The 25,484-nt window shown below is 43.5% G+C and overlaps 2 protein-coding genes across 2 annotated transcripts in view; one reads left to right on the top strand and one right to left on the bottom strand.

Moving 5' to 3' along the window:
* Positions 1-25,484, bottom strand: part of TARDBP (TAR DNA binding protein) — a 51,368-nt gene that overhangs the window by 16,380 nt on the left and 9,504 nt on the right. The gene's annotated exons all lie outside the window — the stretch shown is intronic.
* On the top strand, positions 10,933-24,271 carry MASP2 (MBL associated serine protease 2). Its single transcript, XM_026684409.2, has 11 exons — positions 10,933-11,312; positions 12,269-12,491; positions 13,058-13,235; positions 14,065-14,196; positions 18,047-18,243; positions 19,215-19,362; positions 19,816-19,934; positions 20,284-20,362; positions 20,933-21,070; positions 22,004-22,078; positions 23,456-24,271. Exons 1-11 carry the CDS (start codon positions 11,281-11,283, stop codon positions 24,229-24,231), a joined length of 2,097 nt encoding a protein of 698 aa, XP_026540194.2. The 5' UTR covers positions 10,933-11,280; the 3' UTR covers positions 24,232-24,271.

Here is a 25,484-nt window from a genome sequence, read left to right as displayed (position 1 = left end):
TTTCTCTTTTTCATTCTCCCTCTTTTATTTTCTTTATTTCTTATTCTCTTTCTCATTCTCTCTCCCTTTCTTTCTTTCCCATCTCTCTTTGTCATTCTGTTTCTCATTCTCCCTTTCTTTATCATTCTTTTTCTCATTCTCTCTCTTTCTCATTCTGTTTCTCATTTTCTCTCTCTTTTTCATTCTTTATTTTCTGTTTCTCATTCTCTCTTTCTCATTCCCTCTTTCTCATTCTCTCTCTCTCTCTCTCTCTCTGTGTGTGTGTGTGTGTGTGTGTCTTTCTCTCTCTTTCAAAAACAAGGGGGAGGGCAGCTCCTGATTTTAATCACGGAAAAAACTTCATGGATGGAGAAAACATCAAATGCTAAGAAGAGTTGATGCCTGAGGCAATGGATATGGCTAGAGCTGCAGATAGATATTATGGCATCTCACAATTTGTGCAAATGCCCCTTAAAGCCCTTTTGAGGTTGGGAGTTGCATGGGAAACAAGTTGCTGATAAAACTACTAGGCACTCTCTGGTTAGTACAGATAACATGTGGATGCCACTAGCTCTGAGACAGAGTAATAATGGGAGGTTGAGGTGTTATCAGTCAGAGTCAAAGCAACCAAGGTCACGCCTCCTTAGCTTTGCTCAAAATCTGATTGACTTCTGGAGCAATGTTTGGGGTGAAAAGGAAGCATCAATGCTCCAATCCATACCTCAGTGATAATTCCACCCACAAACTTTTTTCAACTACACCCCTCAAGCTGCATCCTCCCAAATCCAGCTTTTTGCCCTGAGAGCTAATATCCCATAGCATTAACTTCCAATTCTCTACCAGCAACAAACGAGTGACAGGCCGTTTTTCCCTTTGGTTAACCTTCGGCACCATGTTAGCTGCAACTTTTGTAAAAAAAAAACAAAAAAAAACCCTCAGGAATCAGTTTTGGGATGGGATTTCGCTTTCACCTCTTGCAGGTTGCAAGCGCGAACCAACAAACGAGCAGCCAACTTTGTAAAAATTCAGAACACTACTTTTTATGCAAATTGGGTAACCCAGAAGAAAAATTAGATACACCACCATGCCAAACTGGGAGAGAGGAAACCAGCCAGCGGTGAACGTGCTTGCATGGAGAGCACTGATTGTGTTTACAGGATGGGCCTCCCTATGGCTAAGCATTCGGTGATTTGCTCAAGTGGCCTCATGTGGAGGGCTTGCATCATGCACGGAATACAAACTAGGCACAGAAGCTTTGACAACACCTTAATGGTGCAGTCTGTGCTGCAGGGTCTTGTGGGACCGTATCCCTTCCTGCTAGATTCATGGCGAGCAGTGGTGTGGGCGTGGCTTGGTGGGTGTGGCAGGGGAAAGGATACTGCAAAATCCTCCCCACCCCACGAACCTGCTTTCCAGCTCCGTTCTCCTGGGCAGGGCAACCAAAGGAGACCCAGCCGATCAGCTGGGAGGCAGCGAATAGATCAATTGGGTACCCCAATCTTACAAGATAGGCCACACTGCAGCCCCCTGGGAGCCAAAATGTGTCAGAGTATATTCATGAACTGGGATGGAGGTTGGTAACGAGGTCAGCCAATGAATAGGGACAGCAACTAAGTCAGCCAATGAGGACTGTTTGGAAACCGAAACTAAAGTAGCCTAGGCGTGGCTCTGTATTAAGCTCTGCAGCTCTGAAGCTACGTTGAGCTCTGAGCCTGTCTGTTGAAGATGAAACTAGCTGGCTTGCCTGCCGAACTAAAGTGAAACTGATGCCTTGTTTCTGAGCTGCTGAAGTTGCTGCCGAAGCTCTGAACTTGCAACACGCTTCTGTCCGAGTTTGCTCCATGTCGGAGAAATCTACAGCTGGTTTGTAAGATCTACTTATTATGTTCATAAAGAGGTTAAAGGAAGCACCAGCCATCTGCGTTTAATTTTTCTGGCGCTGAATTAACGCTGCAAAACTCTGAACAAAACGGTGCGTGTGGAGAACCCTGGATGCGGGTGGATGGGGCCAGTCAGAGGTAGTATTTGCCGTTTCTCTGAACTGGTCATAATTTCGGCTACCGGTCCATCAGAACCAGTCCGAACCGGCTGAAGACTACCTCCGATGGCGAGCCCTTCCATGCAGCACCTTCTCAAGAACATTAACAGTCAGGGAGAGGAAGATCAATTAGGAGGCTGGCTGTCTCTCCCTTGTCTTGGGCAATTCCAGCATTCTTGGTTGTCGTTGTAACTCCACTCTTCAGGGAGAAAAGCACGCACAGGGGCAGCTTGCTGTGAGTAAGAGCTGTTGGGCCCAGGGGACCTGGTGGTGGGGGAGAGAAGACACCGAAAGAAGGCGAATCAAAGAACAGTCTTCGTTTTTATTCCGTTTTTGCTTCTTCCACTGAATCATAGATGCTTAACGGAGCAGAGCACAAATTAACAGCCAGCCTTTAAACAGGAAGAAGTCACCGTGAGTAAAAAGCCAAGTTATTTTTTTTCTTTGCTTCAATAGGAAGTACCCACTGTCCAAACCATCCTAAATGAAGAAGACAAAGTGCACAACTAACCGAGTAAAACACACAAGAACCGACAGCCAATACAAGCCTTCCCCTTATGCAACATCTCTGTGAAGGCCACCATTCCCAAATTTATGGGGCTATTAGCCCGAAAGATGAGGTTTCTGCTTCCATGTTGGCTACTTGATCTGTCACTAAACAGGGAGAAGAGCCACAATTCCTGTAAATGCCAGAGTCAAAAAATAAATAAATACATAAATTAATAAATAACACCCCACCAAAAGAAAGCTGGGCAAAATATACCTATAATTTCATAAACCGGCGTTAAACAATATGCACCGAAATACATGATGCAGGCAATAAAATTAGAATTTGCAAGAGATGTAATGATCCACACAGGGCTAATTTGAATCCAGGCACTTCAGGTTTACTTTAGCAAAAAAAAGCGAGGAGGCTCAGAACTGAAAATCCCACCAGGCTGGTGACATTTTTTTACAAGAGAACTTCCTTTCCAGGCTGGGCCCCTCAACTTCCCTAATGGAATAATAATGGCCAACTCGTACCTAGAAATACAAATCAATCAATCTTAATTCTTCCCTTCCAGAAAATATTTTTTTTCCCCTTTTATTTTAAACACGTAACGCTGGTCATTTTTTCCACCTGTTTTTCATTGCGGTAAATAGATGTGACTTCATCACATTCTCATCTGCCCGAAATAATTGTCAGAATATTTCAAACAGAGAAATTGTGGCAGAAAACTTAAAACCTGCCTTTCAGGCTTCTGAGTTCGGTAAAATGAGGACCTGGATGGTTGGGGGCAAGAGGCTGACTCTGTAAACCACTCAAGAGAGGGCTGTGAAGCACTGTGAAGCGGCATATAAGTCTAAGTGCTATTCCTTCCTTCCTCCCTCCCTTCTTTCCTTTCCTTTCTAGTGGTTAGAATGCAGTATTACAGGCTAACTCTGCCCACTGCCATCAGTTCGATCCAGACCGGCTCAAGGTTGACTCAACCTTCCATCCTTCCCAGGTGGATAAAACGAAGACTCAGGTTGTTGGGGATAATAGGCTGACTCTGTAAACTGCTTAGAGAGGGCTGTGAAACGCTGTGAAGTGGCATATAAGTCTAAGGGCTATTGCCACCTGTGCTTGCGCAGCAGTAATCACCAAAATTGATGAATTGAAGATGGATTCTGTGGCTCTCCATGCACAGTAGGTACCTAATTTTTTTTTCCTCCCCTGGCCAGAGATTCTCCATGTAATTGAAAAGTCCCATGAAAAGAATCGAAGAGCTAGAAGCATGTGGTATTTACTATCAGGGGGTGAGGGTGACCATTTAAAAAAAAAAAAAAAGGCAAGAGGAAAATTATCCTCCTTCATCCCTGCCATTGACAGGGGCTTAATTTCCTGCCCACCCGCTAGGCTGAATTTAACAGGGCTGCAAGAGCCAGAAATTGCCTCTGATGAATTGGTCGTGAAGTCTGCCTCCTGGGCTGCCACGCCAAGGGATGAGCCATTATTCTTCCAATTTAGCTCACAGATGTCTTTTAATAGGTATTACGACTCTCCATATGGGGCCCTCTTCACAGCACGCAGGGCAGCTGTCCGGCCTCACCTTTTACGCCCACCTTCCGAGGGCCAGTTAATCAGAATGAATGAGCCGTTTTCTTCCACCCCAAATGGCGGGCGGATGGGTTCAACAAGCTTGCTTTTTTTTTTTTTTTTTTTTGCTCAATTGATCAGCTACTTTGAAAGGTGCGTCGTCCTGGTGAGGGTATCTTTTTTTATGAAAACAAAAAATGCCAAACTCTAAATGTCCTTGGGAGATTTTCTGGACAAGTTTTGCTTTCGAGAAGAATGTGACCTGTCAGAATTGGGGGGGGGGATCTTTTTGGGAGGTGATGGAGGGAAATCCATGAAAAACTCAATGTCTCCTGATAGAACCAAATTTGAGTATCTGGAGGTAAATTGGCTCTCCTCCTTCATTATCCCACATTAGAGCAGGCAGCCCGAATCCACAAGTTAAATAAAAAATATTTCTACCTTAAAGGATAGTCTTATTGTCTTCCTTTCAAGATTTTATTTAAAAAAAAAGCTTTTACACATTTCCTTCCTTCCTTCCTTCCTTCCTTCCTTCCTTCCTTCCTTCCTTCCTTCCTTCCTAGAAGTTAGAATGAGGTATTGCAGGCTAACTCTGCCCACTGCCATCAGTTTGATCCTGACTGGCCCTCCTCCTCCCAATTTTGTCTTCTCTATCCACACTCAAAGGTGAGGGACAGAGAGAAGACATGCTACTTTTCAGAGCTCAAGAAACTGCCTTGGAAGATATGAGAAATGAGAATTGGGTTTTCTCCCACTTGTTCCATCCAAGAGAGGCAGATCTGGCCAGTTCATAACATGCACAGGCTTCACCGAAAACAGCAATCCAGCAGATGGATCCTAGCATGCTGCGGATAGAAGTAAAACAATCAGCTCAGGTGGGAAACACACCCACTTGTGGTGTGAAACCTCCTTTTGGGGCTGAAAAATCAGGCCCACTTGCCTTGCCTGGTATATCGCTTTATTTTCGGTCCTGGCGAAACCATCCCCCTCCTCCTCCCACCCACTCCCACACCCCTGGCTACCAGATCTTCTTCCCTGAATGTGTTTAATTCTAATGTTACCTTGAGAAGCTTAGCGGTACAGAGAAACCGAGAGGGGAGAGGGGGGGGGGGAAAAACATTTTAAAAACTTTTCAGCCTTCGCCAGGGTGCCTCCATAAAAACACATCCACTTGCATTAAGCCAGACGTCGCTCACATGCTTGGCCTTTCTTTGAGGACGGAAGAGGTGACAGAAACAGGAGGTGAAAGAATTGGGAGACGTAACAAGTTTCTGCTTCAATGGATCCTGTCTCCTTGACCTGTTCTGTCCCCGGAGGCTGCTAATGGATCGTCATTGTTGGACGTTCCCCTGAAAGTCTTTCTAGATTAAATATGGTGTGGGAAGGGACCTTGGAGGTCTTCTAGTCCAACCCCCCTGCTTAAACAGGAGATCCTATACCATCCCACGCAAGTGGCTGTCCGGTCTCTTCTTAAAGACCTTCAGCATCGGAGATCTTTGTCCCTAGCAAAACTTGCAGAGAACAACGAAGGCACAAATACCGTACATCCAATTAGAGAGAACTGAACACTTCCTGAAATGTATCTCCAAAAGGGGTTAACTAGAAATGTTTACCCCCAATCAATTTTTTTTAAAAAGGTTTTCAGGCATTAGAGAAACGGATAAAAAGTCTGATCTATCCTTTAGCATGGTAGCTCTTTGGCTAGGTTGAAAAATCACTTTTCTATCTCTGCCCTACCGTCCCTTCTCCAGATTAAATATATCAATCATCTTCTTTAAATGACTCCATAATCCCTTGCGGGGTGGAGTCTGGGCAACTGAATGGAGCTGACTGGTTACTGGCCGGATGCCTTTCTTGTCACCAGTGCGGAGTTTTGTTCAGCAGATATATTCTCATGGTGCCCAGAGAAATATCTGCCTCTACCAAGGATCGAACTCACAGCCTCCTCATTGTGAGGCGAGAGCGCCACCTCTAGGCCACTGCACCACTCAGGCTAAACAGCCAATAATTCATCATAGGTTTAGATTCCCTAGTGTGGACACATCATAATTCCCATTCCTGGTTTGGCTTTCTTTACAGAAATGCATGTTCCCTGCCTGAGCGATCTAAGACAAGCATAAAAGCCAACTAAATAAATAAATAAAAATAAGGGAATGAATAGAACAAGCAAATGGCCAGACTTTTGTATAGTCTTTTTTTCTTTTTCTGGAGTCTGCTCTGCATACTTATCATTTGTGGGGAGGGATTAAACTTTTTGTGGTTTGGGGCATCCTTTTATTGGCTCTCTGTCATGCCCCTGTCGGAATCTGATTCAGAGGGGGAGGCTGAGCAGCTGACAGGGAGTGGGAGTGTGGCTCCATTGGCTGTGGAAAAAACTGGGGAAGGGCAAAGTCCAGCTGGGCAGAGCAGGGGAGAGGTACAGAAAGGCAGAGGAAATTCAGAGGAAGACCCAGGCCCACCCCTCTTCATCCTAGAGCATGCAGGGAGGAACAGAGAAGGGAGCAATGTGAGTTGCGTGGCTTACGGGGGAGGAAAGGGTCCTGATTCCCTTCATTAGCTGCAGCTGGGAACACAGGGTTTAAAAAGGGAAGTGGCACACAACAAACTGTTGAGAGCAAATCGTGAATTACCTGGTATTGTTGAGGCTTATCTGGGTTCCTGGTGTCTTCCCAACTGTGTGTGTTTTGCTGACCTTTCCTTATCCTGCCCTGTCAAGTTAATTGCTGCAGCGTGGTTTGTGTGGATTTTTATTTACAGTTTGTATGTACTTTGTTTTCGGACTGAATTTCCTCCACTTAAAGGCTGTTCCTGGGAGAGTTTTTTCTCTAGCCAAAGGTAACCTGGACATTGGGGGCAAAGTTGGCGGTATTAAAGGGACTCTTCTTATCTATGTGACTGTGTTGCCTTTATGCCACGCCCCTTTGGGTCATCACAAGCTCTTTCTTTGAGACACTGGCCTCACAGGGGCACCAATTTCAGCCTTGAGTTGAAATGAGTAGAATCTTGTTTTATTTCTGTTTCGGGACACTTATGGAGAAACAGTGCTGCCGTAAGGCTAATGGCCCCCTAATAAAGAAGCAGCTGTGCCATATAACTAAGAAATTAAGGTGGGGAAGACAAAAAGCTCAAACCTGCAGTTTAGCGAAGCAGAATTGGGGACACACAAACATTTCTTAGATGAAAGAATACAAACCGACAAGACTTCGTATTCCCCTTCTTGGCTGGTTGGTCTAACGCAGCCTGCTGTATTTTAAGAGTGTGATCTGTTTGCGGGCTTGTTTTATTTAGTCCTGTTTTGCAGCAACAAACCTGGCAGAAAAGGTTGGCGGAGAAAGCTGGCCAAGTTGGAGCCCAACTGATGGTTACAGAAACAGCCAGGAAAAAAAACTGTTCCAACCGCATTATACAAAACTGGAGGTCGTGAGGATGCTAAATGCATAATGAGTCACTGATAGTGGACTCTGCAGGAAGCAGCACCTGCTAGACCTTGTTTGTGCTCCCAAGCTAAGCAGGGTTGGGCTTGGTCTAGGATTTGGATGGGATCCTGAGGGGACTTCAGGACCAAAGGCTAGGCTGGCTGGAGGACTGAAGGGAGAAATCACAGAGAAGAGCAACGCAAACGACTGCCAAGAAAACAACAAGGATGCATCCATGAAGGTGTCCAGGAATCCAGCTCTTTTCTTCTTCTGGGAATAACAGATAATCAGAGTTGGAAGGGACCATGTAGGTCATCTAGTCTAACCCCCTGCCCAAGTGGGAGACCCTACACCATTTCTGACAAATGGCAGTCCAATCTCTTCTTGAAGGTCTCAAGTGATGGCGCTCCCACAACTTCCGAAGGCAACTTCTGTTCCATGGGTTGATTGTTTTCACTGTCAGAAAATTCCTCCACATTTCTATAGTTGAATCTCTCCTTGTTCAGTTTCAATAGAGGCAAGAGCTTCACTTTTAACCGGGATGAGCAGCTGAGAGAAAAGGATTGCCTTGTTTTCCTCCAGTCCTGGGGGCTCGATGAAAATCCAAAGACTCAGATGGGCCCATGAAGGAAAAGGAGAGACGAGATGAGAAGCCAGCCCAATTCCTTCAGTTCTGCTGGAACACCGAAATCATGAACTGTCTCCAAATAATACGTCCATGTTTAAAAAAATGTTATTTTAAAAGAAGATGCTCTTTTTAAGCCTTTTTCTTCATCCTTCACTCATGTCATGGGAAGCTGATTTGGGGCTCCCTAGCTGTGATCTAATTCAAGCTCAGAAACAGGACTTGAATCTAGATCTTGAACCTGATACAGTAGAGAATTGATATATTTGATTATAAATGTTTTAACAGCAGCTAGAATTGTATTTGCTAAAAATTGGAAAAGTGGAAAAAATACCAATAGAAGGGGAAGTGAATGTGCAGAAAAGAGTAGATTGACATTGGCAATTAGAGAGGAAGAAGAAAATGAATATTATAAAATATGGGATTTATTTGACCAATGGCTGGATAGGAAAATAGAGAAATGAAGCACATTATAATACAAATATAATAGTAAAGATAATACAATGAAATCATACATAACTGATTATTGTGGAAAGAATTATAATTTGCTCGAAAAGGATGAAGTAAATTTGTAATGAAAGTCTAATGATGATTTAACAATAAGATAATATGATATGGATAGGTTTTTTATAATATGAATCTTAATTTAAATTTAAGAGGAAAGACTGTTGATATGATGCACAAGAGATATGTACCAACCGACACACTGTACAATGGAAAGAAGGTTTTATTTCTTGTTTTGTGTTTGTATTTGTTTATGTTTGTTGTTAAAAAAAAAAAAAGAATCTTGATCTTGAACCACTGTTGGGCACGGAATCACCTGAAGACTTGTCTCTTCTCAGTGTTGACAAGCAGACCTAGGAGATGGGGAGAAAAAGGTTTTGGCTTCCTTTGACATGACACAAGCCAAGGGCAAAGGCATAATGTTGGGATAGCTCCTCTCACAAAGGTGAGGATGCAATTGGATGGGAATCAGGGGTTTTTATGATTCGCATCTAAGCTCGGAGCCAACCTGACATCTGCTCCGGAGAATATCACCCATTATCTTTCGGCGCTTGTTCACTGCTTGCCGCAATGATGAAAATGGGACATTGGGTTCAGGGGAAGGAGAAGAAAAAATAAAAGGTACAGCACTTTATGTTTAATGCACCTTCAGATGGGCAATGGAGCCTGGTCTGAACATCATGTACTAAGTGATTTTGTGTCAGCTGAAAACACACAGGTATACTGCGAGCATTCTTGCCTGCAGGGATTTGAACGGTGAAATTTCTGGTTTATATGCAGCTTACTTCTTGCAATGAGCAGCAGATATAAATTACCTGGGTTCATCCCTTCAGAGGGCAAAATCAAACACGGGACTTTTTTTAGATGACACCTGAACCCAGTCATGACTCTTTACTCCGAGTCTGCAGGTTGAAAACACGATTGTATCGGGCTGTGAATCCCAGGTATGCTCATCTACCCTCAAACGAACAGTTAAAAAATGGCAGACCAACTCACACGAAATCTTCATGAAATCTGCTTGTTCATTGTTGATCAGCCACCAGTTCGTGTTTCCCCTTCTGCTCGGGCCAAAAAGTATGAAATCGATTTTGCAAACGAGAAAATGACAATAGAGCCGTACGTGACAGTATTGGCCACCTGGGGTGTGGGGGTGGTGGAGGCAGACGCTTCCACTAATGAGTCCTGTCTGTGATAAAATGACAAAGTAATTGCCGACTCTCTCAACCGGGTGACTTCAAAACAAGAAGCAAAGAGGCGGCAGGTATTGTCGCAGGTTGAGTAAGGCGTCCACTGTGTGGTCTCCAAGTTAATTCAAATGCCATCGCGGTCATTAAAGAAGTTAAGTTCTGCAGGAGAAGCTGCTCTGCTTTTGAAAAGGACTAGGATCTTGAGCTACCAAGTAAAATCCAGAAAAGCAACAGTCAACCGGTGAGGACAAAATGGATCTCAGGAGAACCCCGGGCTGATTCAGTCACGACAGCTTCATATTTGCTTTGGTGGGCTGGGTGGAATGGGGGATTATGGTACTGTGATAAGATACCTTGCTTTGTGGAGAGATGCCAGTCGATTCAGTACCGCCCTTCTCAAAAGGATGAAGGACTTGTGAATGCAAGCAGCTGACAGTTAAATTGGTTCTCTTTTGGAAAGGAGTTTCTTCTCTCATATGATAGAATTTAAATAAATGCATATACTTTTCCTATTTATTTCTCCCTGTACATACTTCTGCCTGGGAAGAACCTTTGGCTAAAATACTAGGGGAAAAAAAAGATATTGCCTGTCTCTACGGACCAGAGGCAGAGTGCCTTCGAAGTTTGCGAACTTTACTTTTTACTAAAAACAACCAATTAAAGCCAGATTCAAAATACTTGTGTAGGGAGTAGAGGTGTGCTTCACTAATGTCTTAGTAAATGTGGAAGAAATGTGAAATAGACTGTGAAACCAGAATTCACAGTATTCAATGTAAAAGCATCTCTATTATCGGAGTGATTTTCAAGGGTGGTGAGTAAACAATAAGGGAAAACAAAATATTTATAGAGTATTTTCTTTCAGGTCTGCTTTAGAAATGCAATGAAAGGGGGAAAAACGTCCTCATTCATGTATTTAAGGCAAGGGACAATCATTTTAAGGTTCCAGGCACCATTCACTACTGCTGGCATTGCCCACACGGTATTTTCTTCCCTCCGTCCCTTTCTTTCTCCAGCTGCAGAAGAGGTGCCTGGACTTTTTATACATTTACGGACATTACACAAGAGTGGGAAAGACCCAGCTGACGAAACACAATGGCTATTGCCAAACATAATCCCTCCCTCCCCCCTCAACCCAGAAAATTATGTACTTCCCTGTACCTTCCCCATTTTATCTCACTTACTACACCCACAAGTGCTGGGTTGTTTTTTGTTTTTTTTTTGGTCAACTTAGTGTAGCTCAGAACAAACTTAAACGTTGAAAGACTTTAGGTGTGTCTTTCTTTAAGGGAAAGAAGAGAGGGGAGGGCGAGAACGAATCGACGAAAGCCCTTCCCAACTTCCGCCACTTGCCTGTTTAAGAGAAACGTAAGACCAGAGTTCAAAATTCAGGCAAATATTCCTGAACCAACAGAGGAAAAGCCTTCCTCAACAAGGTAAATAGGCCGTGGAAAGCTATTGACTGCAAAACCCGGATGGAAACAGACAGGAATGCTGCTGGGATGAGGTACGTTCTATGCACGGTGGGAATTAAATGAGGGTCCCGATGTGAACTTGTTTTTAATAATTTTGACCCGCAAAATTTCCCTGATCCTTGTAAAAAAAAAAAACCTAATGGTGTTTTTTTTGAGAAGCAATCTCTTCTACAACACATTGAGGTATAACTTGGTCTCCGGGAAGAACCTAGCTTTTGTTGTCTCCTTATATGGGAAGGAGAACAAATTGAGAACTCTTCCTTTCTCTCCAATGTAATGATTTCTACCAATACCTATGCAACTGCCGTTACCTTGTTTCGACGGGGAAATAATTCATAATTTTCATAATTCAGTTCCTTTGGGCAATGCGTGGTTTGTTGTGAGCTTGCTCTGTGCTTGTCAAATTGTTCACCTGTCCATGTGATTTCCCTCCTCCTCCATGCCTATTGACATTTCTGGAGACAGTATGTCCTCCATCAACTTACATGAACTTTAGTAGGCTGTTTGGTAAATTAATGGAGAAGAACAGGGTCATGTCCTGCTTCCGTGAGGAATCTTATTCGGGTATGGAGGGAGACAAGATACCATATTAAATCAGTGTTTAATTTGATCAACTGTGGCTTTTCTTCTGGTGTTCTTTCTGCTTAATGAAGTGTGGTGGGCTTTCTTAAATTCAGCTTCTATAGGGTGATGACAGTGATGACAAATTGGCAATTCTGGCTTGGACAGATAAGAACTGAAGCTCGAATGTCTACAGAATTCAATCAATGTGTGCCTGTTTTAGTAACGGCATTGAAACAGTTTTTTTTTTTACATCTGACTCTTGAGCTTTACGGAATATTTTTTAAGAGGGGCAATGAAGGCAGACAGGCTCAGAAATCTGAAGAGGAAGGAAAGGAGAAGAGGAAGGAAGAGGATGAGTGAAGGATCAGCCAGCTGGGTTTTTGTGTGTGTGTGTGTGTAACTTTCCCTATTTCCTCTGTCACAGATTCTGCTTTCTTCTCCTCACTTTGTGGCCTGGGATGCTTGGTGATGTTCTTCAGCTGGAAAAAATGTACGGGAGGATTGCCTCTCCCGACTTCCCCAACGTCTACCCTAACAGCAAGGAGAGGATATGGAATATCACTGTGCCTCACGGCTATGCCGTCCGCCTCTATTTTACTCACTTCAACCTTGAGCTGTCTTACCAGTGTGAATACGACTATGTCAAAGTACGTCCAACTACCATGTAGCAAGGCTTTGTGTGCATGTTGAGGTTTATACTGTGTAGAGGCACCAGCGAGAGCATTTTTGGTACGAGTTGAGCAAGCAACCTGACCCCTTGTTTCGTATTTGCTTAGCTCTGAGAAAATGGAACGAGATTCTCTGGTCCATCTGAGATCAGTAAAATGAAGATCCACATTGTTGGGGCCGGTAGGCTGACTCTGTAAACCGCTTAGAGAGGGCTGAAGAGGCATATAAGTCTAAATGCTATTGCCACAAGAGCCATGGTAGCGCAGTGGTGAGATTGTAGTATTGCAGGCTAATTCTGCCGACTGCCAGGAGTTCGATCCTGACCGGTTCAAGGTTGATTTAGCCTTCCAACTTTCCGCGGTGGGTAAAATGAGGACCGATTGTTGGGGGCAATAGCCTGACTCTGTAAACTGCTTAGAGAGGACTGTAAACCACTGTGAAGCAGTATATAAAGCTAGACCGCGTGTGTCCTACCAGGTCCCCACAGAAACTTGGGGGGAAGATGCAACTCAATGGCAAAGCTAATTCTGAGTTTGCTTTACAGCTGAACTCGGGAGGAAAGGTTGTGGCCACTCTCTGTGGGCAAGAGAGCACGGACACCGAGGAGGCCCCCGGGAAAAAAATATATCGCTCCATTGATAATAATTTAGCAGTGACTTTCAGATCGGATTACTCCAACGAGAAACAGTTCACCGGCTTTGAGGCCTTCTACGCTGCTGAAGGTGAGAGGAGGAAATAGCTGGAGGCGGCTCTGTGTTTTGATGACTCTAGGGAGGTGGGGGAAAAGGTGGCAACATTATGGGAAAGGGGTCTGCCTGAGACCCCATTGAGGGAGGCAGTTTTGAGTCCAATGGGGATCGGTCTGATACGGTAGGAAGTAGCTTCCTGATCATGGGGTGTCGTAATTGGCACATATTTGGTCGGCAGAAGATTCAGACTCTGGCATCTCCTGGAAACAATTCTTGAGGCAAATCTAGAATTGCTGCCCCTTGTCACAATCAATAAATTTAGAAGTAGGGAGTGGGGTTTTTATTTAGTTTTGTCGGCTTTCTTTTCACATGGAATCAATGGTAGGATCCTACCTTAGTTGCTACCAGTTCAATGCCCTAACAAGCCAAGCAGCTGAGAGGATGAAGAAATGAAAAGCGACGAGCAACTCTCCCATGTGCTTTTCAGTCTTTTATCCTCTCAGCTGATCAAAGGCTACCGGTTCGTAAAAACCGGGCCAAACTGGTAGCATACCATCGTTGCATAGAATGTGCTCCTGAAGTCACAGTATAGTTTTGTGCGTATTCTCTAAATCAAAATGGAGGGAAACCACAGGGGTCGTAACGTTGAATTTTGGAGAGATCTGCAAAAGACATGGAAAACCAAAAGAGCTTTGGACCAGGGAGACCCATAAACTGACACAGCTTACAATCCAGTTTTGGTATTTCCCATGTTGTGCGTGAGCAGCCACCCCGCTGCCTCTACTTCTACAAACCTTGCCCGGAAGAGCCACCTTTTATCCCACCAGCCAATCTTGGTCCTCCATTTGTTTTTATCTTTTAGACATCGATGAGTGCGAAGGGCAGCTTGATGAAGAGTTGCCTTGTGACCACCACTGTCACAATTACCTGGGTGGCTTCTATTGCAGTTGCCAAATTGGCTACCTTCTGCACAGGGACAAGAAGACTTGCAAAGGTGAGTCCATTTCCTGGAAAGCAGGGAGGATGAAGTGGTCAAAAATTGGCCAGAGTGTGATACCCGAACCTTTTATTATTATTATTTTAAATCTTCATCTCCCTAATTTGTTTATGCAAGCAGCTGCTTCGCTGTTGGAATGGGCTGCAGGCTTTATTGTGATTTAAAACAAGTTAAGCCGATCGAGTACCTTTAAAAACTCTAGAAAAAGAAAACAGATTATCATCTGCTATGCCACTCAGTCAGCAAGGATTATATTCACCAGCGTCGTTTTCTTCTTTTCCATCTTTCTCTTTCTCCCTTTTCTATTTTCCAGCGTGAAATAAACCTCAGCTTAGACAGAGATGGAGACAGTGGTGCCACCTGTAGTCTTCTCCCGAAAACCCACAGAGGGCTCATTCGGCATCTAGGTCTTCTTTCCGCTTCTCCCATCGTCCATCTGCCTCCTGTGGTTAATAAAATGGCTTCCACCCTGCCCCACATTTCCTGCAATGTTTTGTTTTGCAAGGGCACTCGACACGAGAGGAAAAGGGGAACCTAAAGAGGTCACAAGCTGGACCTGAGAGGAGGGGAGAGCGTACAGTCAAAGGATCATATATGGAAACGGTCTCCTACACAGGTCCGGCGGGCTTCTTAGGGGAAAAGGGGAAATCAGGATGAGGTTGAAGCAGAATCACAGTAAGCTTCCATGTCATTTGATGCCAGGACAGGCAGGTTTTCTTGTCCATCCAAATCGCAGCATCCTTGCGGGGTGAAGTCTGGGCAACTGAATGGAGCTAGCAGAGTGTTTTAATGGCCAGATGCCCTTCCTGTTGCCAATGCGGAGTTTTGTTTAGCGTGTATATTCTCAGCGTGCCCAGAGAAAGTGATATCATCTGTCTCTACCTAGGATCGAACTCACAGCCTCCTGATTGTGAGGCGAGAGCTCCGCCTCTAGGCCATCACACCACTCTTTCCTATAGGAGCCTAAAGTTCAAACCAACTCTTGGTTTATTTCACCCATAAGACCCATCGTCTCAAATGAGTTTCCAGTGAGGAATTGATGGTTAAGCTTAGACGCCCATAGATTGTTTGTAGTTGAGCTGTTCACACTTGGCCCTAACCTGTAACACTTTCTGTCCTTACTACAGATCTTAGCCATCCTTGCTGGTAAATCAGGGTTTATGCTTCATATAATCTCAGCTCATTCACAGAACCAACCACTTTCTCTCGCCTTTATTTTCTACTTGTCGAGTCTTTGCCATGTTTTTCCACTCCATTCAGTAACCAAATTTATGGGCAACTGTTAATTTCAGACCTAATGATCCAGCAATCACACTTTTGCAAGTTGAGATAGGCTTGTTTCTCAGAGTTCAAATCCCTGGTGGGCCCTGCAGTGTAATCTCCAATAAAAAAAGAAAAAGGGCCTAAGTGTAATTGAATGCTCCCTTGATACTCCTAAAACTCAGCTGGAGTTTATGGCCAAAGACAGAAATAGGGGTGGAGGGGGAAAAGGGCTGCTTTTGTGCAAGGGATCAGTGTGTGTGTGTGTGTGTTTCTACAAAACAAAAATATAGCCCTTGATAAGGAATGCTGAATTAATATTAATGCCTGCCACGCTATGCATTAATTGAACAGTATTTGTGTGACACCTCTGCCGATACGGCTCTCTTACCAGTGCCCAAACCATCTAATCATAAATTGAACTGCATTAAATTTTAATGGTCCACGAGCGTTGTCCGAAAAGGATGCAGCAGCACTAGATTCCAGAGAGTTCAGTTTTCACCTTCTTCCATTCCCTGGCATTCCTTAAGGCAGTGATATACAACCTACAGTCTCCAGGGTGACAAGCAACTCCCCCCCCTTTTTTTAACCTGTCAGAACTTGTAACAGTGTAATTAAACTCACTATATTTCATTTACATTAAACTTAAATGAAAGGTACGGAGGGGAAATTAGCAGAGATTTGTTAGATGGGAAGTCCTGCCTCGGGTTATCAGAGGGAGACGCTGTGGCTATAAATTTATCAGCCACAAAAAGTCATACCGTGCTGGATTTTACCATGGAAACTCTTATTACCGTGATGGCGAACCTATGGCACGCAAGCAGCAGGCAAACTTACCTCACTGGGCATGCACGCGCCTCACGGCTGATTTTGGCTGGTTTGAGGCCTTTTGGGGCCTCCCAAAGGCTTGAGGAAGGCTTCTGCAGGCCGAAAACTAGCTCCGTTTCGTCACTTCCTGTTTTTCTGAAAATACCAGAAATGGGGCTAGTTTTCGGCCTGCAAAGCCCGCAGAAGCCCTCCTCAAGCCTTTGTGCCTCAGCTGTGAGGCGCAGTGCAGGTAAGGGGGTGGCGGGGTGGGTGGAGATTGCACGCGCATGCGTAGGGGCCGCATTGCCTTCTGGGTGCTGGCACACGAGTGTGAGCATGCAAGCCCGCACACAATTTTTGGCACTGGACCCCAAAAGGGTTAGCCATCACTGCTCTGTTACTTCTCCTATACACCTGGCAACCATGAACAGAGCTGTCGGGAGGTGACTTGTATTTTGGGAGATACCGAAAAGGAAAGAGGGAGATGGCTGTGGCACAAATTGAAACCACAACCAAAAACATTTTATCTCTCTCTGTTGGGAAGTGCAAATTCGTCTTTGGTGATGAATCAAAACAGGAAAACTCTTTCTTCCTCTGCAAGGACAGGTACCCAGGCTGTACTTGGAGCACTTTAGATAAGAAATGATAGAAAGCACCCATCGTTATCTTAAAGAGAGGACTTAAAACAGCCCCGTCGTTGCTAAAACTAGGCAGTACACGTAGTCCTTGACATACGACCACAATTGATGCCCAAAATTTCTGTGGCTGAAAGGGACCATTTGCTAAGTGAGCCCTGTTCCTGTTTTGCAAACTTCCTTGCCACAAGTGTTAAGCGAATTGCTGCAGTTGCTAAGTTTAGAAACACGGCTGTTAAGTGAATTGGGCTTCTCTGTTGACTTTGTTTGTCGGAAGGTTGCAAAAGGATCACGTGACCCCTGAGATACTGCGGCTGTCGTAAATATGAGTTCAGTTGCCAAGCACCTGCATTTTGATCACGTGACCATGGAGATGCTTCCAATGGTTGTAGGTGTGAAAAGTGGTTGTTAGTTACTTTTTTTCGGTGCTGCTGTTAACTTCGAACAGGCACTAAACAAGGACTGTTGAAAGTCAAGGACTATCTGGGCTTGTTCAGATAAATGAACGCTTCAATCTCCTGTTAGCCTGCTTTCCAATGGAACACTGACGTTTGCATCTCGTTTCTTCTTACATCAGCCTAGGATTCGAAATGGTCTTTTGGCTCAAACCTCAATGTGAACCTTGAACTGAATATGAATTTTAAACACACAAACACACAAAAAACCCACATTTTTTTTCTGAAGAAGGCTTCTGTTTTTTTTCCCTTCTTTTTTGTCAGAATATATTCAGAACTGGAATAGAGCATGGTAACAAGGTCAGCCGATGAATAGGCATAGCAACTAAGTCAGCCAATGAGGACTGTTTGGAAACTGAAACTAGAAGTAGCCTAGGCGTGGCTCTATATTAAGCTCTGCAGCTATGTTAATCTCTGTTCTGTGCTCAGCTCTAAAGTGAAAGAGCTTGCTTGCTTGCTGAACTAAAGTGAAACTGAGGTCTGTTTCTGAGCTCCTGGGTTGCTGTTGAACCTGTAACATGTCTGCTTCTGTTTGAGTTTGTCCATGTTGGAGAAATCTACAATTGGTACTGTAAAATTTACTTAATATGTTTATAAAGACGTTAAAGGAAGCATCAGCCATCTGCGTTTATTTTTCCGGTGCTGAATTTACGCTGCAAAACTCTGAACATTCTTCCCCCTTCCTTTCAGCGCACTGTCCGAATAAGGTGTTGACAGCAAGAACTGGTGTGATCTCCAGCCCCAATTATCCCAACCCGTATCCTAAAATATCCGAGTGCAACTATAGCATTCGGGTGGAAGAAGGTTTCATGATCATCCTAGAATTTGTGGGAATCTTTGATGTAGAAGACCATCCAGAAGTACTGTGTCCCTACGATATCCTAAAGGTCAGTGGGGTTAGCTTTATAGGTCTTCCGTGCTACAAAACTGGATTTTTCACATCTCTATTTAATTCACTGCAACTAACAAAGAGACTAGCTTCCCAAAGGACCCTGCGTCATGATTTGTTGAATACTACAAAGGGCTGGGTTCAAGATATGTTAAGCCCTAAATTACAGTTCACAAAGTTATCTATTCTATCTATCTATCTATCTATCTATCTATCTATCTATCTATCTATCTATCTATCTATCTATCTATCTATTTATGTGCCTTGCTCCTATCTTGACAAATTCTAGGAAGCAAACAGCAAAGCACAAAGAAACAGAAAAGCTTTTAAACAACTGATAAAAAGGACTTGCAAAGGCAAAAGTATGACAATCTATTGCATGACAATCTAGTATGATGTATGAAGCCAGCCAATGCCACAAGACACCTTCAAAATAAATTAACATTTACAATCTATTTCTATTTCACCACACTTGTGAGCAACGAGGTCCTATCCGCAATGACCAGGTTTTCCAATTTTGCTCAAGAGGATTTTCCAAAAAAAACAAAAACAAAACCCCTACTTGCCACACAATCATTTAAATTTTAAGGTGCAGTCTGAAATAAGTTTAAAACTTGCCTTGAAAAAAAAACACGATAGCACATTTCTGCACACTTTCTAAAGCCATTTTTTTCTGTACTATAGGATCACACTGAAGGGAGATGCCTATTGAATGACATATCCCAAAATCATATGGGACTTGGGTCACAGAGAATCCAATGAACTTCACGCGATTTCTGCAGCCTCACCATAGACAAATTCCACTTTGGATGGGTTATGTTCAAAACTTAACGTATTTAAAATAAGATAAAAGGAAATTAAAAAATAATCGAAGACATTTCTTTCTTAAACAGTGGCATTAGACAGAGCCAGACTGCAATATCTGCATGTTAGATGTTATAAAATACTTATACTTTATGGTTCTTCCAGGTTAAGACCCCCAAGAAAGAATACGGTCCATTCTGCGGCAACGCCCCTCCTCCCAAAATTGAGACGCGTAGCAATATGGTTGATATTACGTTCATCACTGACCTTTCTGGGGTTCATGCTGGATGGAAGCTCAGATATGACACAACAGGTTAGAAGGCTTGGGGAAAGACATGTTAGCTGAATGCACAAACTGAAGTGTCTGTTAAAAAACACGAGTCGGTTGCCAAGCATCTGAATTTTGATCACGACTATGTCGTGTGAAAAATGGTCATAAGCCATCTTTTTCAGTGCCATTGTAACTTGGAACGGCTACTAAGTGTACTTACTTTGATCCTCAAGCAACAGCATTTAAAATTCTCTTGAGGCAAGTTATGCCCATTGTACCAAGACGTTCACAATTCAGATGGTTCCTGAAGCAGTTAGGAAGACGGCAGTGGGATAAAAGATTACAGCCCATTATGTTGCATAGATTAATTTTCCATTCAGACCAGGAAAACAAAAATCCGAAATGTAGAGAGTTCTGTAAGAACTGCGAGATGATTTAATTGCATTTTGCCAAGAAGCAGGAAATCAAGGCTGACTTTTTTTTCCCTCTCTGCAGCTTTGCCATGTCCCAACCCTCAAGCACCACCCAACGGCCGTCTCTCTCCAGTGCAGGCAAAATATATTCTGAAAGACTTCTACAGCCTCTCTTGCAACGTGGGCTACGCGCTTTTGGAAGTGTGTAATATTCTTAGAGGTTTTTTTTTTACTTCTACGGGTTGGCAACTTATACAGATAGGTATAAATTTTAGCTGTGGAACTTGGGCCAAAGCAGTCACTCTGCTGTATGTATGTCACATCCAGAGAGGAAAACCCCAAACATTATAAATGCTTTTAATATTGAGCTGTTATTAACCTTTCCCTGTTTTGTTCTTTCTGGTTGGGGGTGAAGGGGCATCAAGCCCTTGCATGACACAACACTGTTTTTTTTTTGTCCTTTTTTGGAGTGGGGGGGAATGATTACCAACAAAGGCATTCTCAAATTGCGAGACAAATTCCCTGAAATCTTTCATTTTTACTCCCACAGAACAAACTGATTGTGAAATCGTTCAAAGCAACCTGCCAAAAGGACGGTGCCTGGAACAAGCCAATGGCCCAATGCACCAGTAGGTCTTTGCCCAGAATCCACGTGGCACTTGGCATAATGTTACTTGTTGCTTGTGGAAATCCCTATCAAGTCTGACAGGACAAAGCTAATGAAAATTGTGGTAGACAAGCTGCATTTGAATCTCGGAATAAAATCTGCCTGCTTTGAAATATTTTCAGCAGAGACAGACCAACATATGTCCCAGTTTTCGCTATGAATTTACTACAGGGGAGTTAAACGCCAAAAGAAATCTTTTATCTTGCTTCTGCTGACCCTCTTTTAAAATTCTTCTTTTAAAATTGATTTTAAGCTCCAGAAGTCATTTGGGAGACACTTAGAGGCAGAATGTAATTTATGTTACTTACAAGCTGAGTAAAAGAATTTGTAAGAATTAAAACAAATGCCTCTGAGTTGCAGATCCCTGATCACAGATATTTAAGTCTCTAAATTTAAGTCTCGGAAAAAATTATCTTTGACTTGGGACCAGATTCTCTACTGCCTAGCCTGCCACTATTTCTATCCTGATGTTTCTCGTAACTATTGTCTGCATTCCTTCGGACGCTTAATTTTTCTTCCTTATCCCTTTCAGTTGTTGACTGCGGCCCTGCCAATGACATAGCGAACGGCACACTTGTGTATGTCACTGGAAGAGAGATTTCCACCTATCAAGCTGAAATCAATTATAACTGTGAAAGCCCCTTCTATGCCCTGAAAACTGGCCACTCTGGTAAGAGAAACCTTTTGTGACACAGAAGAAGCTATCTTCCATTTTGCTTGCTAAGTAAGGGAGCTCTTCTGCATTCTATTTAGCAGGATCTTCACCCAGGACATTCTTATTAATATTCTCCTGAATCTTGAAATATTCTGTAATTCTGAACATCTCTCCCCCTTATTTGACCGCCTCAATAGAGTTAAAAAAAAAAAAAAAGCCAACAATCCGATGCTTAAAAAAATAATCCTGCAAACCTTGCAGTTTCACAAAGGCTATTCAAAGGCTTCCCCTGTGAAAAGGAAGCTCTGCTTTGGGTAACTGTGGACCAGCACATGGAGAAAGAATTCGACAATGACATGACAATCAAACAGGAAGAAGTGCTCCATTAAAAAATAATAATAATAATAATAATAGTGCTGGGCTAAACACCAGTGCCTTGTACGGCCTTGCATTAATTGATCTGGTACTGCACCATGCCCACGCCTATCGGAGTGAAAACTAGTTTTCAACGTAAGGCATTTGTAAAATTGGCGGAATGGGGACATGAGGCTTCTGATATTGCTATGCACAGAGGCGTGAGAGAGGGAGACGCTGGGCACAAGAAATCGGGAGCCAGGGTTAGACCCAAAAACAGTACGAGTTTATTTTATGCTACCGCTAAATGAGAATCTGTTCTACTAACGGTCAAGACAAATCGGCAGTAGATAAAAGAGTCTGTGGATTTCAAGGAGGGCTCGACTTAGATTTCTTATTGGGTGCAAAGGGACTCTGAACTGATGATGTGCTTGACTCCTCCCTCGGTCTCAGGAGGTATCAGTAAACGACGGGATGCAAACTGGGACCTTCCGGCGAGAGTTAGGACTGTATTTAAAACTGGTGGGAAAGAGCTGGCTGCAATTTGAAGCACGGGTAGCATCTCTTTTTACCAAAACTGTACTCTCTGTGCAGGCAATTACCGGTGTGCCCCTGATGGTTTCTGGAAGGATCACAAGGGAAACAAAGCACCTCCGGTCTGTGAACCAGGTAACATATTTGCAAGTGCTCTACAACAGGTACATAAGACAAGAATATGATCTCAGACAAATGTCATCATTTCCTTGCTTCGTGATGCTTACAGTATCTGCTCAATGTGGTGCAGAAAGAGCTTTCCCTGCCCGACCTGCCAGCTGTACATAGTTGTATGTACGTGTGTGTAGAATCATAAGTATAAAATAATCCATTTTTTTTTGTTTTTTAATCTCATGCGGATTTTTTCATATACATATGATCAAAGATGACTGAAAACTTTTTTTCATTCAGCGTAACTATTTTACTTTTAACTATACAAAAGAAACTATCGTAGGCATTATTCAAGGCTAAAAACAGATATTACAAGCTTTTAGATGAGATGTGAAATATCCCTTATTAAAGGTAAAGGTTCCCCTCATACCTACGTGCTAGTTGTTTCCCGGCTCTAGGGGCGGTGCTTATCTCCGTTACAAAATTGAAGAGCCAGCGCTGTCCGAAGACGTCTCCGGGGTCATGTGGCCGGCAGGACTAAATGGCGAAGGCACATGGAACGCTGTTCCCTTCCCGCCAAAGGGGTCCCTATTTTTTTACTTGCATTTTTTATATGCTTTCAAACTGCTAGGTTGGCAGAAGCTGGGACAAGTAATGGGAGCTCACTCCCTTATGTGGCGCTAGGGATTCGAACCGCCAAACAGCCGACCTTTCTGACCGACAAGCTCAGCGTCTTAGCTACTATGTTGCCGTGTCCCTTGTCCCTTATTGGAACAGTCTCTCCAAGAACTTCTGTATTAGAACAAAATAATCTTTGTATTTTGTCTCATCTACTATTAACCTAGCCAATCAAACTGCACAATTGGGTAAATATCAGACAACAAAGCCAGTATCTTTTCAAATACTGCCCCATGTAGTATTACCAATAATAAGGCAGCATTCCTATTTGTGGAGAAGATAGCTGAGCCACTCAGCACCTGGGAGATCCCAAAGCAAGACCACACATTAAGGAAACATTGGTATTTCCACAGTTTAAGCGTCAACATGTGGCCTAGATTTGTGACTAAGAAACACGTTCCACATTAAATGCCTTTAAAATTGCAACAGATAACATGTTACAATGCAGCCATAGCTCTGGGAAAGTCATCCATAACCACCACCTCGAGGTGGGGAAAAGAGAAGCCGCATAGCTTGACAAACCTGGCATCCAAACTTCAACCACCACCACCACCCTCTTTGGAATTCCTTGTTGGGGTGGGGAAGAATGGGAACATAACTGAGTTTGGGACACATAATCCAATCCCTACACTTTTCCAGGACTTTGTAGACTGAGGCCGGGAGAATCAAATCTCTCTGGAGTAATAACAGTTTGACTAATACCTCCTTTCTCTTCCTTGCCAGTCTGTGGAGTGCAAACGTCCAACACTTTGAAGCGAATTTTTGGGGGACAGAAGGCTCTGCCCGGCCAATTCCCTTGGCAGGTTTTAATCACGGACGCACACGGAGCAACTGGGGGCGGAGCCCTTTTATACGATAACTGGATCTTAACAGCCGCTCACGTTCTGGGCAGCTCACCTGATGCCTCTTCCCTGACCTTGAAAATGGGGCTCCTAAACAAACGGTCCCCTCATTACCACCAAGCCTGGGCGGAATCGGTTTTCGTCCACGGCGGCTTCACAAACGATGGCATCAACTTCAACAACGACATCGCTTTGATCAAACTGAAACACAAAGTCCCCATTAACAAAAACATCACTCCAATTTGCTTGCCGGGACACAACCCGGGCTTCCAGGTGAACACAAATGACACAGGAATAATCGCTGGCTGGGGAAAAACGGAGCGGGGCCGGCAGTCCCGTTTCTTGTTGTATACCGAGGTAGATGTTGTCGAGCCGAACAAATGCAAAGCTGCCTATGCAAACCGGACTTTGCAAGGAAAGCAACTCAGGCTGACGGAAAATATGCTTTGCGCAGGAACTGAGGAGGGGGGGAAGGATTCTTGCTATGGGGACAGCGGAGGAGCCTTGGTGTTCTACGATACTAAGGTCAGGAGGTGGTTTGTCGGGGGGTTGGTCTCCTGGGGTCTGGAATGTGGCTCTGCTGAGCTTTACGGGGTCTACACAAAGGTGTCCAATTATATGTCGTGGATGGGGGACCTAATTGCACGCCATTCTTGAACGTTTTTTGTCGTGTTTTTCAATAAAGCATTGAACGCAATTAGTTCTGTAGATTTTAATAAGGCTCATCTATAGCCCTCCCCTCCCAACTTAACTCGGGTTTATTTGAAGAAAGATCCACAGAATCTGTCTCTAAGCTATGCAACCAACAAACTGATTTTTAACCAAGTTGAAAGATCTGGTTCTTTGTGAATTTCTTATGACCAACCCTCAACTGAAAATTCAACAGGGGCCCCAATTATTATGACAACTGTCCATTTTAAATCAGAAAGGTTCATGGAAAGCATCCACACCAACATTCACATTTTCCTCCCAAATTATTTTTCTTTTTCTTTCTTTCTTTTCCTATTTATTTATCTATCTATCTAGATTAGATACATAGATAGAACTATCTAGATTAGATAGATGGAAGATTGATGACTGACAGAAAATATATTGATGATAGACAATACAGACAAATAGTGACAGATAGATGATAGAGACAGAGACAGTGACAGATAAGATAGATATAGACCCCAGCCTTGCTCCCTGCCACAACCCATCATGGTCATAATTCCCATCTATTCAGTTTTCTCACGTCGTTAAAGCCATCACTTTTCTTCTACCATACTCAATTTTAAAGTCCAAATCTTTAACTCCATTGGGGCCAATCTCTTCCCCCTCATTTACATTTACTGAAGCTTATCTTAATGAGATCAACCTAGCATACAAGGAATTCCTTTATTAGCTACCAAAGAGTTGGAGGTAATAGTATTCTCTTTTTATGAACAGGCTTCACTGACAACCAGTGGGGCGGGAGGGGGAGAGAAAGCGCGTCAGGCGTTATGTAGGGACGGAGCAAAAGCCCCAGAGGCCCTGCTCATTCAGCTGTAAGAGTTTGGTCTCAACTGCAGAGGCCAAAATGCGCCAAGATTTAATTTGCACCCACACAAATCTGGACTGGAAAATGGAACTGTCACCATCATGTCCATTTGAATAGCAAAGTCTCAGTAATTAAGAGATGCTCAGCAGGCAACTGAAACACACATTTGCTCACATTGGGCCTCTGTTAAATTACAATACTGCTTATTACTAAATGAAGCTCATTAGCAAGATAATCCTTCTAGCAGTGGCAAACCGACTGTGTTTCTTATTTCCACTCTTTAAATTGCATTTAGCAGAATACGTACAAGGGCTGCAGAAAGTTAAAAACAAGACTCCAGACGATCGAGTTATGAGAATTCTGTTTATTAACTCACTTTCAACACTAACGA

Source organism: Notechis scutatus, chromosome 16 (assembly GCF_049901735.1).
Source record: "Notechis scutatus isolate UNSWTSFEM ecotype Mainland chromosome 16, rNotScu1.2, whole genome shotgun sequence".
Taxonomy (NCBI): Eukaryota; Metazoa; Chordata; class Lepidosauria; order Squamata; family Elapidae; genus Notechis; species Notechis scutatus.
This window is presented reverse-complemented; position numbering and strand designations above follow the sequence as displayed.